The following is an 18,204-nucleotide window of genomic DNA, read 5'->3' as shown; positions in this document are numbered from 1 at the left end:
TTAAAAGCTACTGGACGTTTGTGCTGAAAGTTTTTTACATGTGACATTCTTAGTGTCCCTGGTTAACTTATAGATCTATTCCTATTTTGAAAGTCCCTCTGAGCTACACCCCACTGGTCTTAAAAACTCTCTTAGCACTTCATTATCCTTGGTTTAATCAGCAAACAAAGTTTTAATCACCTATCAAGTATATAATAATTTATACACATGTACCGTTATTATAGCACATATATTATATTAATTTGGAACTAATACTTTATAAATCAAAACAACTTTTCGGAAATACTTGATTTATTCCGAAATAAAGTTCACCCAAAATTTGAACAAAGTTTACAAACTTTAGATTTGATTTGGCAACTAACCAAACAAAAACAATGTTGGGAGAAATGTTAAATTCAGAAGATTTTAATGGAACAATCCATTATTTAATGACATTTTAAATAAAACGTCCATAGAAATAACCGCCTAAATTTATTTATTTAAAAAAAATGCAATGCAAATATCTCATTTTTTATAAGGACTTGACACCTTGAAACAACACAAAGTTTATGACAAAGGGATATCTTAATGATAGCAGTCACTGTGGAGTTTATATTTCAAATGTCTTGTAGACCTTTATAGAGTTATGACAACACAACAAAATGGATGGAGTACTCAGACTCTTATGGAAAGAATTAAACCATTTCTAGTTTATTTTACAATGTCTAATGCAATATTATAATTACAAATTTATATAGATTAGATTAAAAGGGGGGTATAAAGGACTTACTTTTAATGTGCCAACCTAAGCTTATTTCACACTCCAAGTTCCGCTAGTAACGAGTGCCTACCTTCAATGAGATCCAAGAGTTTCTGCCCAATGCTGACTTTGAATTTATCACTTAGTTGTGAGATTCCAAGTAGAGGTTTTCTCCTTACCTCAAGCCTCTCACAATCCAAAATAATGTGTTTAGTAGTCTCCTCCATCTAATTACATGCTTTGCACCTAGGGTCTTCTTGTCTTGCGAACATTCTGATGAATTGGCTCAAAGAAGCAGTTTCTTGGACCTGAACTGGCTTGTGTATTAGCAAGTCAACTGCTTACTGGTCATGCTATTAGGAAATGGTTCAGAGATAAGCACTGTAATCAGTGGCAGAGTTTTTGTGGGTAATTATTTGGCAAGAAACTCATTAGAGACACTAACAATCTAGTTCACAAATTGGCTGATGAAGCTAAACAAAGACCTTTTGAAACTGGTCCTTTCTCTTTATTGCACACGGCCAATTCAGGGAACATTTGCACACCTTACAACTTGAGATATCAGTTAGACATCATTTTTCCATTATCGGGTTTGTTTCACTCCCAGTACTGTAAAACTTAATGCAGGATCTTACAAAATTATTTCACACTGTTAAGTATATTCACTTCTATACAACAACATGATTTTATTTTATGTTGCAGCACATTTGTGTGTCCGACGGAGATCATTGCTTTCAGTGATCGGATTAAAGATTTCAAAGCCATCAATACAGCTGTGGTTGGTGTCTCTTGTGATTCCCATTTCAGCCATCTTGCTTGGATCAACACACCAAGAAAGGTAATTTGTCAAGATTGTTCTTTTTCACAAAATTGTTTGATATGGCTATATTATACAGGGTGAATAAAAAGTCAGGACCCTCTCTATTTTGTTCTAAAGTTTATATAAGGAGATATCATTTGGGTTGTGGTGCAATATGGAAAGGAATTTTCATTTGGTGATTTAGAACATTTGTGTATCCCTCAAAAATGTGGGATTTTTGAAGGCAACTCAAAAGTTTTAAATGTAAGCCCCTCTCAAGTTACTCCTCATTTTGAAGAGCATGCAAAAACTTAAAAAATGGTGAAAACCACAGATTGCTATCTCTTTCCCATACAAAATAATAGGTTGTCAACATTTTAATTAAGTTACATTTACATGTTTTGTTGTTTTAAAGTTACTGTCTGTGTGGAAACCAGTTTATTGGTAATTTGTGTTCTTAATCAGTTGGGAAAGTAATGGACGAAGGATCCAATGAAGATTAGAAAGTACATTGGTAAGAAGTATTTGTAAAGAGTGACCGGGCTTTCCCAGTTCGAACTACGGTTTAGTAGAAACAAGTCTCTTCTTTGTTTCAGTCTCATCAGAAAAGGTTTTTTAGGTCATACTTTTAGAGTGGATATGATTCAGTGGATCATTATTATCCAGTATTAACATTAGTGTATGGTTACTGTTTCATAAAGTGTTTTGAGATGTTTCTTTGTGTTTTAATGCTATTACAGTTTTGATTTTGAATTGCTTTGTCGTTCTTACTTTTAAATAATATTCTCAAATTATTACTTCTTAGTAATAATGCCCCATAGTCACTACAATAAAGTAGAAATGACATTTAATTTTGGGGCTTTGAATGAAAATTATCATGAAGGCAGAAAGGCAGTTTATTGTTGCATTTCCTGATTGACCTGTGACAAGGAAATACTTAAGAACACAAAAAAGTAAATGTTTCGAGTATCTGGATCCATATCAGATTGCTCCACGCTCAGATCGGCCTCCTATAGGCAAAGACAAACAGTTTGAAAATGTAGCACAATTTATTTAAGATCCACACCCGTCCACCAGATCAGTAACAAATCTTTGTGACATTTCTCAAGGGTCTGTGGTACGGTTTCTGAATAAAAATAAATTTCAACATTATAAAATTCAGCTTGTATATAAGTTAAATGAAAACGATTCAGACTGTTATCTATAATTTTGTGAGGAAATGGAAGAACTAATTTTTTGCTCATTCAATGTTTGTTCAAAATGTTGTGTTCAGTAAAGAAGGCAGTTTTTTTTTTGTCGATGAGGTTTGTTATAAACAAACAACTGCAGGTACTGGGACACAGATAATCCTCATGTTTTCCATTAATCCTGCAGCCAATGCCCAGAAAAAGTAAATATGTGGGCTGGAATTTTTGGGAATCACATTTTAGGACAAATCTTTATTAATACGATTCTTAATGGACTGTATTTGCAAATGTTACAAGAATCAATTTTCCTGCAATAACTACTTTTATTAAGGAAAATGAATATGCATTTGATGAAAACATTGTTTACTTCCAGCAGAATGGTGCCCAGTACATTTTCATCATGCATGTACGACATCTCCTGGGAACTCAACTATGTGGGCAGTGGTTTGATAGGCTGGTCCAATAGTGCCTGTGCTGTCTCCAGATCTTACACCCATGGACTTTTTTCTGTGGGTTCACATTAAGTCCATAATTTACAAAACACTAGCAGAAAACATTGAAGATTTATGAAACAGTATTGTTGAAGCCCTGTAACCAAATACCACTTCAGACTTTAGAAAACGTGAGAGACGAGTTTACCCTACGCTTTTCTCAGTGCCAAATAGTAAGAGGACTTCAGTTTGAACGTTTTATTTGACTTGGCACCGTGGTTAGTTATTAGAAATATTGTTCTGGTACCTCTGGATATTATTTTGGATGGGTAAGAGATAGTGATCTCTGGTTTTCACAATTCTTTAAGTTTTTTTATGCTCTTCAAAATGAGGGATCACTTGAGAGGGATTTACATTTGAAATTGTTGAGTTGCTCCCAAAATTCCACATTTTTGAGGACACAAAAAAATGCTCAAAATCACCAAATGAAACTTCCTATCTTCATTGCACCACTACTCTCCTTATATAAACTTTAAAACAATAAAGAGGTGGAGTCCTGACTTTTTATTCACCTTGTATATAATTTTATTTTCAGTGTTATTTAAAAACCCATTTGATGTTCCAGCAGGATGGTCTGAAAGAACTCAAGTATTTCCTCTTGCTTTACTTCTATCGCTTTAATTCTGTACTGATATGTTTATTTTTTATTTTTTTAAACAATGGTCTAGAAGTAGTGAGTTCTTCTCTTGACTGTGATCTCTATAACTTTAGTTTCAATATTACTATATATAAATTGGTTTCTTGTTTTAGCACGGTGGTCTGGGAGAACTGAAGTATCCTCTCTTGGCTGACTTTAACAAGACGATTGCAAGGGATTACAATGTTCTCCTAGAAGATGATGGGGTTCCTCTCAGAGGACTGTTCATAATTGATCCACAGGTACAAAGAGTGTTAGACTTGTAAAAGTAACACATATTCAGTCAATACATACAATTCCAAATGAAGAATAAACACAAGTTGTGTGGCCTACCTGGACTGAACGTTATTGGCATAGAAGATTTTTCAGAGCAGCTCTTTTAGAAAGTCCATATTAGTTGAATCGTGAATGATCATAATTAAGATTTTACTTGTTTACATAAATATGATGAGCAAACTATTTAGTAAGAGGTCTGTAGAACTAAACATTGTAAGTTTGGTTTGGTACATTTCTAGTTTTATTCTAAGTTGTTCTGCTTCTTGATGCTACATTGATATTGAACAAAAAAATTTGATTTTTGGCCTAAAACTTTTTTTTTAAATTAATTGAAAATTAGCAGCTCCATACTGAGAGCTCTTGGCTATTGTCAATCCTGTTCTGCGCCATAAGGCATCTGCAGCAGTACCATGTTAATTTGTATTCTTTGATAATGATCCAAATTAAATTTAATAGTTTGGTTAGTAGCTTATATAAACAAAATTCATGGCTCATGAAAAGGGTTTGTATTATTTAACTAACTACTTCTTGCTTTACAATCTCATTAATATTATTAGTTATAAATAAAACACAGTTATCTTAGCCCGTACACATCTGGCGTCACAACTAACATCGAAGTTTATTCGACAGATGTTGAACTGAATCTGCCAATGTTTTGGGGTCATGGCCTTTATTTTATAACATAACTACTGTATTTTGTATTTAAATTTAGAGTGCACATCCAAAATAAAGTTGGAAGAAAAGTTTAAATATTAAGGATACTAGTATGAAGAAACATATAATAACATGCAAGAACTAATAAGATAACAAGAATAGGGGCCAGGCTGTGTTTTGATTGGTTAAAGCTTAATGAGTCAATGACCAGTGTGACCGATAATACAAAAATGGAATACTACAAACTTGTTTATTGGCTATAGTTGTTGTTATATACTTACTATTCCATTCTTGTACTCATTTCGGTGATTTATTAACTACACTAAGGTTTTATTATTGACCTTGAACACAATACTAACACTTCACTTTACAATAATATCTTTAGCTTTTTCTTTACATTTGAAATCTGAACTTAAGCATTCATAATGGTGCTGAAATATGACAAACAAGTCATTTTTAATACTGGTAGGCAGTATCTCCTAATATAATAAGGGAAATAAATCATTGTAAAAAATAAAACAGTTTTTATATATATTTTTTTTCAAGATTTTTTGTCTAAGAAAGTACAAGGTTTTGCCTAAGAAATTTTAAGAGTTTGGCACCTTTGTTGGAAAATGAAAGCAACATTTTGAAATTTTGTATTCATATTTTTAATGGTTTTTTTGGTGGACTGCAAAGTAGGAAATTTCCTTACTAATCTTTTCTGTAAAGGTAATTTGTGATTACAACATGAATGCATGTCTTTATATTTATATATGTGGCAATGACAAATATCAGCCATATTCTAACATCCCTTTTATTTGTTCATTTATAACTTTAGTATGCTTATTTGTAGTATAATGCAACAATTGTAATGTTCTTTGGATACTACATAAAAGTTTCTAATTGCTGTTTTAGATTTTTTTATATTCTCTAAATGAGTAAATTTTCAAAACATAATCCACTTTCAGTTTTGTAAATTTTATCTCAGTTTTAACCAACTTTATAAACTAACAATATTAACCCTTTGGCTGCCAGCGGCCGATATTTTCGGCCGGGTAAGACTAGCTGAAAACTGCCAGTGGCTGATATTTTCGGCCGGTCAAGACTAGTTGAAAACTGCCAGCGGCCGATATTTTCGGCCGGGTAAGACTAGCTGAAAACTGCCAGCGGCCGAATTTATCGGCCTCTTCCTTTTGGCTTATAGCGCAGCTATTTAACCACCAATGTAATTCTTATAACATAAAAATAATAGCTAAAGAGTGTTTTTATTTCATAAAATATCAGTTATTACGAAAATCTTATTTTATATAGTACGCCATGTAGAAGAACGACGTAATTGTGTGGCTGTTGGTCTGTCGCGAACCTGCCGGCTGCCGATGCCGTTGACAACAGCTGATCTAGCAGCAACAGTAGTTAACCTGTGTTTGTTATTGTTTGCTTGTTGAGAGTGAATGTTGAATTAAGTTAAATTACGTTAATTCCGTTAAATTTTCATATGACATGAGTGAAAGGAAAAGAAATCATTCCCCAGTGAGTGAAGGTACTCTAATTTCTGGTGTTTGTGAGTCCGGTGTTAACTTTCGTGACAATGGCAGTGATGATGAAGTTGATTCACTTGAAGACATCAATTCTTCTGATGATAGTTCAGTTAGTACAGACGTCATAGATGATACAGATGAGGACCCAGACTTCGATCCCAATGAGCCAAATAACCGTAAGCAAAGACGTTTTTTGTTCCTAAATCCTGGACAATCAGATTTCGATGCAAGTCATAATAGGCCTAGTACAAGTTCTGGTCAACCTATTAGGCCTGTACCTCTGGGCAGCTCTGGGGTTGTTTTACACGTTTCAGAGACTGATCAGTCATCTAGTGATGATAATGAACCTACCATCAGAAATGGGTTGCAAAATCCTAGTGAAAATTCTGCTAAGCCAAGAATGGGACATAGAAATAGGCCTGGACAAGGGCCTAGAACTAGAGGTGGGCAAAGGGCAGTAAGAGTAAGTAGGCCTATTAGCAGTAAGCGTACACAACAACAAAATCAGAGCCCAGATAGCAGTGATTGGGAAGAGGTGGATGACAATGACACAGGCTATGTGCATGCTCTTATGTGCAAATCTCTTAACTTTAGAATTTCAAAACTTAATCAAATGGTATTAGAACGCGAGGAAGAAATTGTTAAATTAAAACTAGAATTAGATGTCTTGCGTTTTTGGATTTAGTAATGAGCAAAAACTTGAAAATAATAAAAATAAATCTTTAAAAAAACCAGTTCATTCAAAAACCATTTTATATACCACTAAGTAACAGCTTTCAAGTTCTCGCAGAAAGTAATGTAGGTAAAGAAAAGCAGCATTTCTCTTTACAACATAGTGAAATTGAGAACCACTTCATTTTTCAAAAAAGACTTTAAAAAATACTTTAGTTCCTAAAAGTAAAAAAATCTTTGACATCTACAAGCTTTAAAGGTGAGTGTCACAAATCCTCAACTAATAAAACCATTATCAGACATGCAAAAACATAATTTATAATTTTCAGACAGTCACGGACTTGACTTGTCTTATAAAGTACAGCGAAGAACTACAAGCTGTGTGACAGGCTACTGTTAGACCTGGTGCGATGCTGAGTGGTTGTCGTTCATGACATGAATGAACAAATCAAGGGCCTTACTAAGTGTGATGCAGCTGTATTGATTGGTGGAACGAAACGATCTTGAGAAGAGGAGTGAAAACCTGATCTTACATGATATTCAACAACAAATTCAAACCACTCTTCACACTAATTTGATCCTTGCTACATTGCCCCTACGACATGACAAGCCAGAACTTGATGAAAAATTAAGTTATCTTAACAGTGAAAATTGAGCACTTAGCCGAATCTGAAGACCATGTCTTTATATTACCACTTCATCTGTTGCCTAGACATCTATACACATCTCATGGACTGCACTTCAATAACAAGGGGAAGGAAAAGATAGCCTAATGATCAAAGAAATATTTCAAAATATTAAACATAAAATTTCAAATCAACATCGTGATGTAATCAGGTCACAGGTTGCCTATTCCAACATCGTCTCCAGTTCTCCAAAGAGTCAATCAACTGGGAAATAATGTTCAAGAAGATTCAACTGATCTGAACTTTAAAAAAGCTGGAAGACGGAATCAGTATAGCGGAGGCGGACATGAGTGATGTCATAAAACCGGTCTTCAACCTACAATATACAGATCATTGAGCAGAATCAAATCTCAAATTGTATCAAAGGGACCTTTTTTAGTGCAATAAGTAAGCCTGTTAAACCATTTTAAAATACTGCAACTTAATATTCAAAGTATTAGAAATAAGTTATTAGAATTAGAGCAATTTTGTAGTGAAGAAAAAATTGATATTATTTGTGTGTCTGAACACTGGTTGACTAACAGACGAAGTAAACCTGTATGTTCCTCATGGTTATTTGCCTGCTAGTTTTTAATTGTAGAAAAATTAGAAAAAAATGGTGGAGCAGGAATTTTTGTTAAACAGGATATAAAATTATAAAGTAATAAATTTAGAACGTTTTAGCATAGAAATGGATATTGAAATATGTTGCTTAAAAATTTAATTAAACAAAATATGTAAATTGTTAGTTTTGTTTGTATAGATCTCCACATGGGAATATTGATTCATTTTTTCATAACTTTGAACAGGCTACGAAAGATATTATTGGTTAAAAATGCCATGGTTGCCATTTTGTGGTGATTTTAATATAGAAATGACTGCATTACAGAGTCAAAAAACTCAATATATTTTTCAAACTTAATTAAGTCACTAAATTTGAATTGCACAGTTAAAACTCCCACCCATATTAATTCTTGTATAGATAACATCTTGGTTAATTTTACTGATAATTTTATATTTATATTAGCTCTTTAGAGGGACATTTTGCTGACCATATTTCTCATGTAATGCAGGTATACTGAGATCATAGGGGTGAACCTAGTAAAAATTATAATAGTGGTTGCAATAAAAATTTTAATCAGAAAGCAAACAGAAAATCAAATAAACTTATTCATAAATTTGTTAAAGTATGAAAAGTGGGGAAATGATCAAAAGATTTAATTTCTGGTATGATAACAGTTGATGTTTTATTTGACAATTTCTTTAAGCATTTTGTCAATCTTTGGCATTTACTGTTCCCCTCTAGTTAGCAAATCTAATACATGTAGAGTTAAAAAAAAGAAAGTACAATGGTATAATCAGGACTTAGCTAAGGAAAAAGAATTACATGTTGAGCTTGTACAATGTATATAAGAATTTATGAGATAGTAGGTCAGAGAACATGCTCTATTGGCTCTTATAATACCTATTTAGGTTGTAAACGCAATTATATGTCTGAGTTAAAGAGAGCAAAAAGGCAGGCCTGTGAGAGTTACATTGAGGCAGCCCCAAAATAAATGTAAGGGCCGCCTGGGAAATCATTAAACAGGAAAATTCTAGCGGCAACTCTCAAGCAGTAACACTTGATCCAAAACGAATCAATGATTTCTTTTTAAATTCAGTCCATCAACTTTCAAATGGTATTCTTTCCACCCACTAACACCTCATATTATGATCTGTTGGGCGATAGATCAGTTTCCTTCTGAAACATTTTTTTGGCAAACAGTGGAGCCAAATGAAGTAGAAAAGATTTACAGCAAAACTCTCTAACTCTAAAAGTATGGATTTTTATTGGATGCCAAATTACTTGGTCAAAAAAACTATTCCTTTCATTAAAGAAACCACTAACATTCGTTTTTAATAAGTGTTTGGAGTTTGGATATTTTCGGATTTACTAAAAATATCGAAAGTTATATCCCCATTTATAAAAAGGGCGACAAAACAATTACCTCAGAATTATCGTCCTGTATCTATTGTTCCTATATTTTCTAAAATATTGGAGTCTTTAATGCACAAGCAACTTTCATTTTATTTTCAAAACAATTTAATCTTTTTTACTGAGTCACAATTTGGCTTTCGAAAGGGAAAGGTCAACGACAACTGCTGTTATGAACATTGTAAATTATTCCCTTAATGCAATGGATAACAAAGAGTCTGTGGCTCTTTCATTGTTGGATTTAAGTAAAGCATTTGATTGTGTCCCTTTTAGTATTATTCTGAATAAACTTAATTTTATGGGTTGTCAAATAACATTCATGTATGCTTTATAAATTCTTACATGACTAAATAGAAAGCAATATGTTTCAATTCAAGGTAAAAATTCACCTGTGGGGAGAGACAGTTACTATTGGAGTGCCACAAGGCTCAGTACTTGGCCCATTTTTCTTCAATATATTTGATTAATGATTTGCCAAAAAAGTGTATCTGTGGGTGCTGTTATTTATGCAGATGACACTTCTCTCTTCTCCTGTAATAAGAAATCTCATCAATCTTCAGGAATGACCATGAAATCAGGGGAAGATGAAGCCTTGAATTGGTTCTCCTCAAATAGATTGCTTTGTAATCAAGATAAAACCCAAAATATTATATTAAGCTTATCAGCTCAAACTCAGGAGGTTCAATCAGTAAAGTTACTTGGCATGTACATTGATTCAAATATTAAATTGGTCTCATCACATTAAAAACCTGTGCAGTAGGATCTCTAGGGTTAGTTACCTGATTTGGAAATTGAGAGACATTGTTACTATAGAATATTTAAGAACAGCATATTTTGGTTTGTTTCAGTCCCATATTTCTTATGGTCTGATTCTTTTGGGGTCATGCAACATCTGTGAGAGATTCTTTTGTGATTCAAAAGAGAGTTATAAAAACTATTTGTAGAGCAGGTCCTTTTGATCGTTGCCGACCACTTTTTGTTAATTTGGGGATATTAACCGTTATCAATCTTTATATTTTTCAGGTATTAGTATACACAAAATCTAACCTACACTTATTCCTCACCAGGCAAGACATACATGTACATAATACAAGAAATAAGTTTTAAGCTCAATATTCCTCAGCATTATAGATTAACTAAAATTGGTTCATCACATAAGATAAATTGTTGTAAACTTTTTTAACAAATTAGATGAGTCTGCGCAAAGCAGTATCTCTTACTGTGTTTAAAAGTAAGCTAATGAATTGGCTGTTGAGTAATCCATTTTATACATTAGCTGAATTTCTTAACTGTGAAGTAGATTTAATGTTCTGTTGATTTCTACATTGACTTGTCTTATGCAGAGCTCTTATATGATTATTGCATGATTGTGTACTTTCATATTTCATATTTTATAATTTTTAAATTATGACGATGTATTTTATTACTGGTGCTTTTATATTTTAGTATTTTATATTTATGACAATTTGCCTATTCTCATGTATGCAAATGTGATCAATGGCAATAAATAATTTGATTTGATTTGATGCTTTTGGTTTTAGTGAAATATGTGGGCCAAAACATTGTCCTCCCAGAAATTCAGCCCCCATTTCTTACTTTTATTTATTTTTTACCACAACATTACTGAGTACATTTGTCACAGAAACCAACAAATATGCCCAATCATTTCTAAACACTGTGGGGAATAACTTGTCACCAGAAAGTCGAATTAGAAAGTGGACAAATGTAACACTGGCAGAAATGAAAGGATTCATATCAGTAATTCTGAATATGGGTATAGACCAAAAGCCCTCAATTGAAAGCTATTGGTATCAGTCACCTTCACAGCACAACCCCTGGTTTTCAAAAATGTTTACAAGAAATAGGTTTCAGCTTTTATTAAAATTTTTCCACATTGTTGACCCTAACATTTTAGCACCCCTTGGCTCACCAAATTACAATCCATGTGGAAGATTCCAAACCCTTATTGACCACTGCAATAGAGTCTTCCGTCTGCATTACATACCATTTCAAAAATTATCTGTGGATGAATCATTAGTTGGTATGAAAAAAAGAATTGCCCTTACACAGTATATTCCTAAAAAAAAACACCACAGATGGGGTGTAAAACTGTGGGTGTTATGTGATGCATCCACAAATTACTGCTCACAATTCTTCTGCTACAAGGGTTCAAAATATGAGAACAAAAATGATTTTGAGTATTGTGGGTTAGGCTATTATGTAGTAAAGAAACTCTTGGATATGGCTAATTTATTAAATAAGGGTTATCATCTATACCTGGACAATTTCTTCACATCAAAAAAGTTAGCCAGATTCTTATATTCAAAATTAACATGGATAACCGGAACTGTGAGACTTGAAAGAAAGGGCAATCCAAAACAACTACTTGGCAGATATCCTGTTGGTAAAAAGGTATATGTCAGGAAAGGACCCATTCTCGTATTAGCTTGGAGAGAGAAATCGTCAAACAAAAAACAGTTTGTATTACTATCCAGCAAAAGTGAAGCAAGAAATGTAACCTATTCGATCAGGAGGTGTGGTAAGATTATTGTACGAACCAAGCCAAAAATTGTGTACGAGTATAATCATGGAATGGGAGGGATCGACGGAACTGATCAAATGCTTTATACTTATCTTGACGAAAGGAGAACACAGAAACACTGGAAAAAGGTGATTTTCAACATTTTTGGACGGATGATATTAAATTCATATGTGTTGTACAAACTTAACACAGACAATCCTCAGCTTAGAGTGAAGTACTACATTAGTGTGATTGAAAGTTTAGCGGAGGAATGGCTTGCTGAAAAAACCCCAGCTTACGAAAATGGTGATGGCGGTGGTCCTAGTAAAAAGTTACATGGAGTGGAAAGAATTGAGGGAGGAAAAGAGAAAAGGTGCTGTGAGTGCAGTGGAAAGAAGAATGCAGATGGTAAAAGGAAAAGATCAAGAACTGTATGCGTGAGGTGCGGGAGAGGTTTACACATGAACTGCCTACCTTCACATAAATGCAAACTTTTATAGAGAACAAGCAGTGTTTGTATATAACCTAATATCATGTAAAATAATTTGTAGTTTCATAGTTCATAGTGTTTTCACTCGGAAAAAGCAATTTTTATTGCCTTTGTTTCTCTTCGATCTTATGTATCCAACTTCATTTGTAAGTATAATATTATAATTTATTTTCTAACTTTAAAGGCTCTTTGTAACTATAAAACCTATTTATTAGTTTAATTTTCTTCCAATAACAACATCAAAAAGAGAATTTAGTGTAAGACTAGTAATGTTTACCAATTCAAGCAAGTATTTGGAACCACATTGATAAAATTATGAAAATATGAAAAATTTGTGTTGCCGCGGTGATTCAGTGTTATAATCATTATAACTTTATTTTCCAATATTATTTTGTAATTTTTTGAACATTGCCTCTCAATGACACCGTAAACATAAAACAAACATTTATTTTCTCCCATTATAGTATTTATAAGGTGTTTTGCAATACAAAACAACAAGTTTTTTGAACATTTTTTAAATTTAATTAATTAATTTAAATAGTTTAATTAATTTGAAGTGGTTTTAAAAGTTATATAAGTTATAGTAAATTTCATTACGTTCAAAACAAGACAAAAATCATGATCCTAGCTAGTTAAAAAAGAAAGTTATTATCGTTTTTGGTTTACCTATGCGAAATGCTCATTTTAAGCCTGGCAGTACAGGTAGGCATATGGTAGTTTGGCTTGGCAGTCTTCAGATACAGGTAACTTAAACTGCCTGGCAGACTTTATACATAAAATACAAATATTGCATGGCAGCCAAAGGGTTAATTTAGATAAAATAAATAGTTAAATTAGTAAAAAATTCTATTGTGTCATATGTTCAGAAAGTAAGTAACTACTACTGCTGTAGCGCTTCAATCTGTGTTCTGCGCATGCGCACTAGTTGTCCTTGTTCACTGGTTTTTGGTTGTTCTGCGTTGTGTTTTCAGTTTTCTCTGAACGTTTAAAACAATTAGTGATGCCCGATTGTGAGATTCGTTCTGTAATAAGATTTTTGAACGCAAGGAAAGTGAAACCGGTTGAAATTTATCGTCAACATCAAGATTTTAGAGAAAGTGGGTTAGAATATTCAATGGTAGTCGAACAAATGGGCATTATGAGAATCGTAGCGGTCGGCCTTCTCTCATCACTGATGATCTGGTAAGGGCACTTGACGAAAAATCCAAGAGAACAGACATTTTACAATGACAACGCTATCTGACGATTTCCAACAAATTTCACGAACTTTTTGTGCGATATTGTTACAGACTGCTTAGGTTATCGCTATCTGTGTTGCCGATGGGTTCCAAAAATGCACAAAACCAAGTGAATCGGAAGTGTTTTAACTTTTCTCACACAGTACATTGATGATGGTGAGGATTTTATAAACAAAATTGTGACAGGTGATGAAACTTGGGTCCGTCATGTCACACTAGAATCTAAACAGCAGTCAATGGAGTGTTGACACACGCAATCCCCGAAGAAACAAAAATGAAAAATGAAAACAGAATTGTGTTGCTCCATGACAATGCTTGGCCCCATACCACTAGTGACATAATAATAATAATAAATGTGTTTATTTCTCGTTCAAATACATGTAAATACAGTATACAACACATGAAGCACGAGCTAGGCGGCCACTGCTTTGAAACCGACGATGAAGTGAAAACTGCTGTGGAGTAGTGGCTACATTCGTTGGCGAGAGCCTTCTAAGAAGAGGGTATAGACAAATTTATCACCTGCTACTATGTTTGAACATCAGTGGAAACTATGTCGAAAAATAGTTTAAGGTTTGGGCTTTCTTGTAAAACTAAAATTGTGTGAAAAAATTGTTTTACTCGTTTTTTTTAATGGTAATTACTTCTGAACACTCCTCGTAGTAATTGGTAAAATAGTAGTCTTGCAATAACCACGGTAAGTCGCTAGAAAAAGCCAAAGATGGTAAGCATTATTAAATGTTTCTGACTATTCAGCTAACAGCTATTTTTGACATTTATTGTAACATTGCAGGGAACAGTTCGACAAATCACAGTGAATGATCTGCCTGTGGGTCGCAGTGTCGATGAGGTTCTGAGACTGGTCAAAGCATTTCAGTTCACGGACAAACATGGCGAAGGTAATGCAGTTTTTGTTCACAGTGCCTGTATTGCATGTGAATGTTACAAATCTCTTAAATTCCGTCTTATCGCATGGAATGTTGCATTACTGTTTGAACACCAATAAGATAAGTACAAAATTGTCACCATGTTTTCAGTACAGGGGCTGTAAATCAACGATCTATCATAAACTTTTTCAAGAAAAATATTGTAATATGCTTGACAATATTGATTTTAATTACAGAAGGAAACAGAAAAAGTTAGAAAACAAATTTAAATTATTTCTAAATTCCAACGAGCCATTTCTTCTTCAAGAACCCAAATTTCCTATTAAATACCAACAAATAGTGTGTAACTTGTCACCAGAAACTTTTACCAATGAAGAAATAAATCTTTTAAACAAAGGTTTTTTTCGTGGTCACCTGATCGAACCTCTAGTTTCGAAAGACCTCGTCCAAAAAACAAATAATTTGGAAAAGTATCGTATTATTTACATTTAGTAGTATTTATAAGTTTTTTCCAATTGCTCCAAGAGTCTTCAAAATCTTATATGTTAGTCGAAAATATCATTGGAATTGTCCTTATCTAAAATTTAAGGTTTAATGTAAAAATAAATTAGATTTTGTTTAGTTGAATTTCCCTAATACTGTATATTATTTGTACATTGTATAATATATCACAATTAAATACAATTTAAGTTGACATGAATCTGAACTATAAATAAATGGTATTGTCTTCTCTCTACACATGTATTTTCTGGTTTTAAGCTATGATTAGCTTGCTATGTATGAGGCATTTTACGCTATTTGGTTTATAGAATCAAGGAACCTTAAGGTAGCAAAAATCAGATACAAAAGAAGTATATTTAAAGTGCTGTGATTATGGAATAATAGGAATATTGGGCATGAAATTCAAAAAAGAAAGAAATGAACGTTTAGGAATTGTTAGATCAGTGGCTCAGGTCAGCAGTTCAGTTGGTAGCATTATAACCATCCACAATAAAGCCTGTCTAATTAACATCTGTTCTTGTACATATTCTTACGAGCTTGATGCTAAAATTCTGTATACTTATAAAAATGTGTCACTTGACAATGGTGTGGAATTATGATTAAGAGACTCTGTTACTGAAAATGCAAAAAATATTGGTAATACATACCAATATTCTGATAATGTTTTGAGTTAATTGTAAATCTTGAATAATTATTATGTAAAAAGTTTCAACAATTGCAATGTCATGGAATAGGTGTCATTTTGTTGGAAATCTGGTCCTCTAAAACGTTCGTAGATTTATGACTGTATTTTTATGGCACAAGCTTTTATAGTATAGAAACTAGTTAAGAACCATAACATTAGGTAATAAAAATATATACATATAACTAAATTTCAAATTGTGATAAAGGTATAGTTTTACTTAAATACTTATTTACATATTCTTCTAAGAAAGGCATGGTTCAAGTATTAATGAAGTAGTAAAAGTAGTTTCGGACATTTATCAAATTTTGTGTTAAAACATTGAAGAAACAAACTAGAGCAGCGAGCACCAAATTAGTCGATGGTGGCTGTTGTGTTTTAATCCCCTCTCTAACACTGTTGTCTGTTTTACGAATATGAAAAATTACTAATCTGTCTTAACATCAGGGAACAGCTGATGGTTAGTGGAGATGTGGTAACACTGCCGCAAATGTCATCAAACTATTTTGGTGCGGGCTGCTCTAGCAGTAATAACATTTTGGAAGTAGGACTACTTATTATGGTGTATTGTTTATACCTTCTTTAGTAATATGGCTACTGTAAACATCTTGCTGACGTTTTTAGCCTGTTTGCAGTTCACAAAATTTTAGAAAACAGATTCACAAAATATCTGTTAGCATACTGAAAAAATCTCTGTTACACTTTAAACTAAATCACTTTTTATATAACACATTTAACGCTTCTAGTTATATCATTCTTGTTGCTTTTCTCTCTTCCATCCTAGTTCAAGCTCATCTTAGATTTTTCATGTATTCAGTATACGTAGTTAAACATCTTTTTTGTTTTCTATTTTGGTCCATACATATATAACAAGTATAATATATATTCGTTATGTATTATAGATGTGAATAAACCTATACAACAGACTATCAAAGACCCTGTTAAAATGTTACATAAAAGTTATGACACTGACGAAAGACAGACATACAGTTCAAAAATCAATGGGGTTCTTCCTTAGGCCAATAGATAGCTGTATATCAAGTTTAAAGTTTTTTAATTAGTTTAACACCTTTTTAACAAGACATATCACAGACACAGATGGACATACACAAAGACACATGCACTGTCTTGTAGAAGTGTAATAGGCCTACCTTACTAACACTTATGTAATACTTATGTAAAACTTATGTAATTTAGCTACCACTTGAAAGCTTTTCTTTAGAAACTCAGCAAATATAGTCAACCGTACAAAGAAAATATATTGGAGAGTTTGAACACTTACTTAAGTGCAAATTAAATTAATATGTAATATGTTTTAACATTGATTAACATTAAGGAAATTAAACCTTAAGTTTAATATTTTCACGATTACAAAAATTATGAAAAATATCTTAAATAGGAAATAGTATAACAATTTTCTATACATATAATAAATATAGAGGAAGAAGAACTCATATCAATCTTAATTTTTGAAATGATAAACCGTGATCAAATGTGTATGGAAATTGACATTATGCTATTTGAAATTTGTTTGGAAATGTTTTATTTATCTCACAACTTAACTCTTAGAGTGCTGGATATAAATTTACCTATCTACCTATCTCTCCCATGCAATTAGCTTAATGTAATAATTGATGTTAATTTGCTTAAAGTTGTATTTGAATTAAGATTCCTGATATTATAGTAGAAAATAAAAACTGATTTTTAAAAGATTTTTTTGTATTTTTAACAAACAAGCACAACAAACAATTCTCTGAAACATAAAAATTGTAATTTTAACAAAACAAATTTGAAATTTGAATCAAATACCAATCCTACAGCTCTAAAAAAATGTTAAGATGTAACATAACACATAATTCGATATAGGAACAGATCTCAAGCATTGTACTGTCTTCCTGAACACACGCAAATAAGCAAGTCTCGCCGCTTTATTTACTCACGCCGCCATAATTGCAATCGATTAAGGCTAGGTGCGTAGAGTCCCTATTGAATATTATCAATATTCCGAAAAATGAAACAAATAGAATAGAACAAAACATAATATGAATAAGAGCATCTTGTTTTTTATCTAATGGTTACTTAGTTGAAATTATTCAAGGATTGGCTACAATATAAAACTACATGATATGCTGATAGTACACGTTATTTACCTTATAAATCACTAAATTAAGTGATTGTAAGTCAGCGAGTCGATATGACGAAGTTGATAGATTAATTAATTTGTAAAATATATTAGGCAAAATATTATTTGCTTTCGTGTTGAGGTAAGG

At 32.7% G+C, this 18,204-nt stretch overlaps 1 protein-coding gene across 2 annotated transcripts in view; it reads left to right on the top strand.

Moving 5' to 3' along the window:
* Positions 1-18,204, top strand: part of LOC124359733 (peroxiredoxin-2-like) — a 51,884-nt gene that overhangs the window by 22,149 nt on the left and 11,531 nt on the right. For both annotated transcript variants that reach the window (XM_046812722.1, XM_046812723.1), the window contains exons 4-6: positions 1,442-1,577; positions 3,967-4,095; positions 14,658-14,763. In XM_046812722.1, coding sequence (XP_046668678.1) covers positions 1,442-1,577; positions 3,967-4,095; positions 14,658-14,763 — 371 coding nt within the window. The remainder of the gene's footprint in view (positions 1-1,441; positions 1,578-3,966; positions 4,096-14,657; positions 14,764-18,204) is intronic.

This window comes from Homalodisca vitripennis, chromosome 4 (genome assembly GCF_021130785.1).
Source record: "Homalodisca vitripennis isolate AUS2020 chromosome 4, UT_GWSS_2.1, whole genome shotgun sequence".
NCBI classification, from domain to species: domain Eukaryota; kingdom Metazoa; phylum Arthropoda; class Insecta; order Hemiptera; family Cicadellidae; genus Homalodisca; species Homalodisca vitripennis.
Note: the sequence above shows the minus strand (reverse complement) of the source record. Positions and strands in the feature narration are given on the sequence as shown.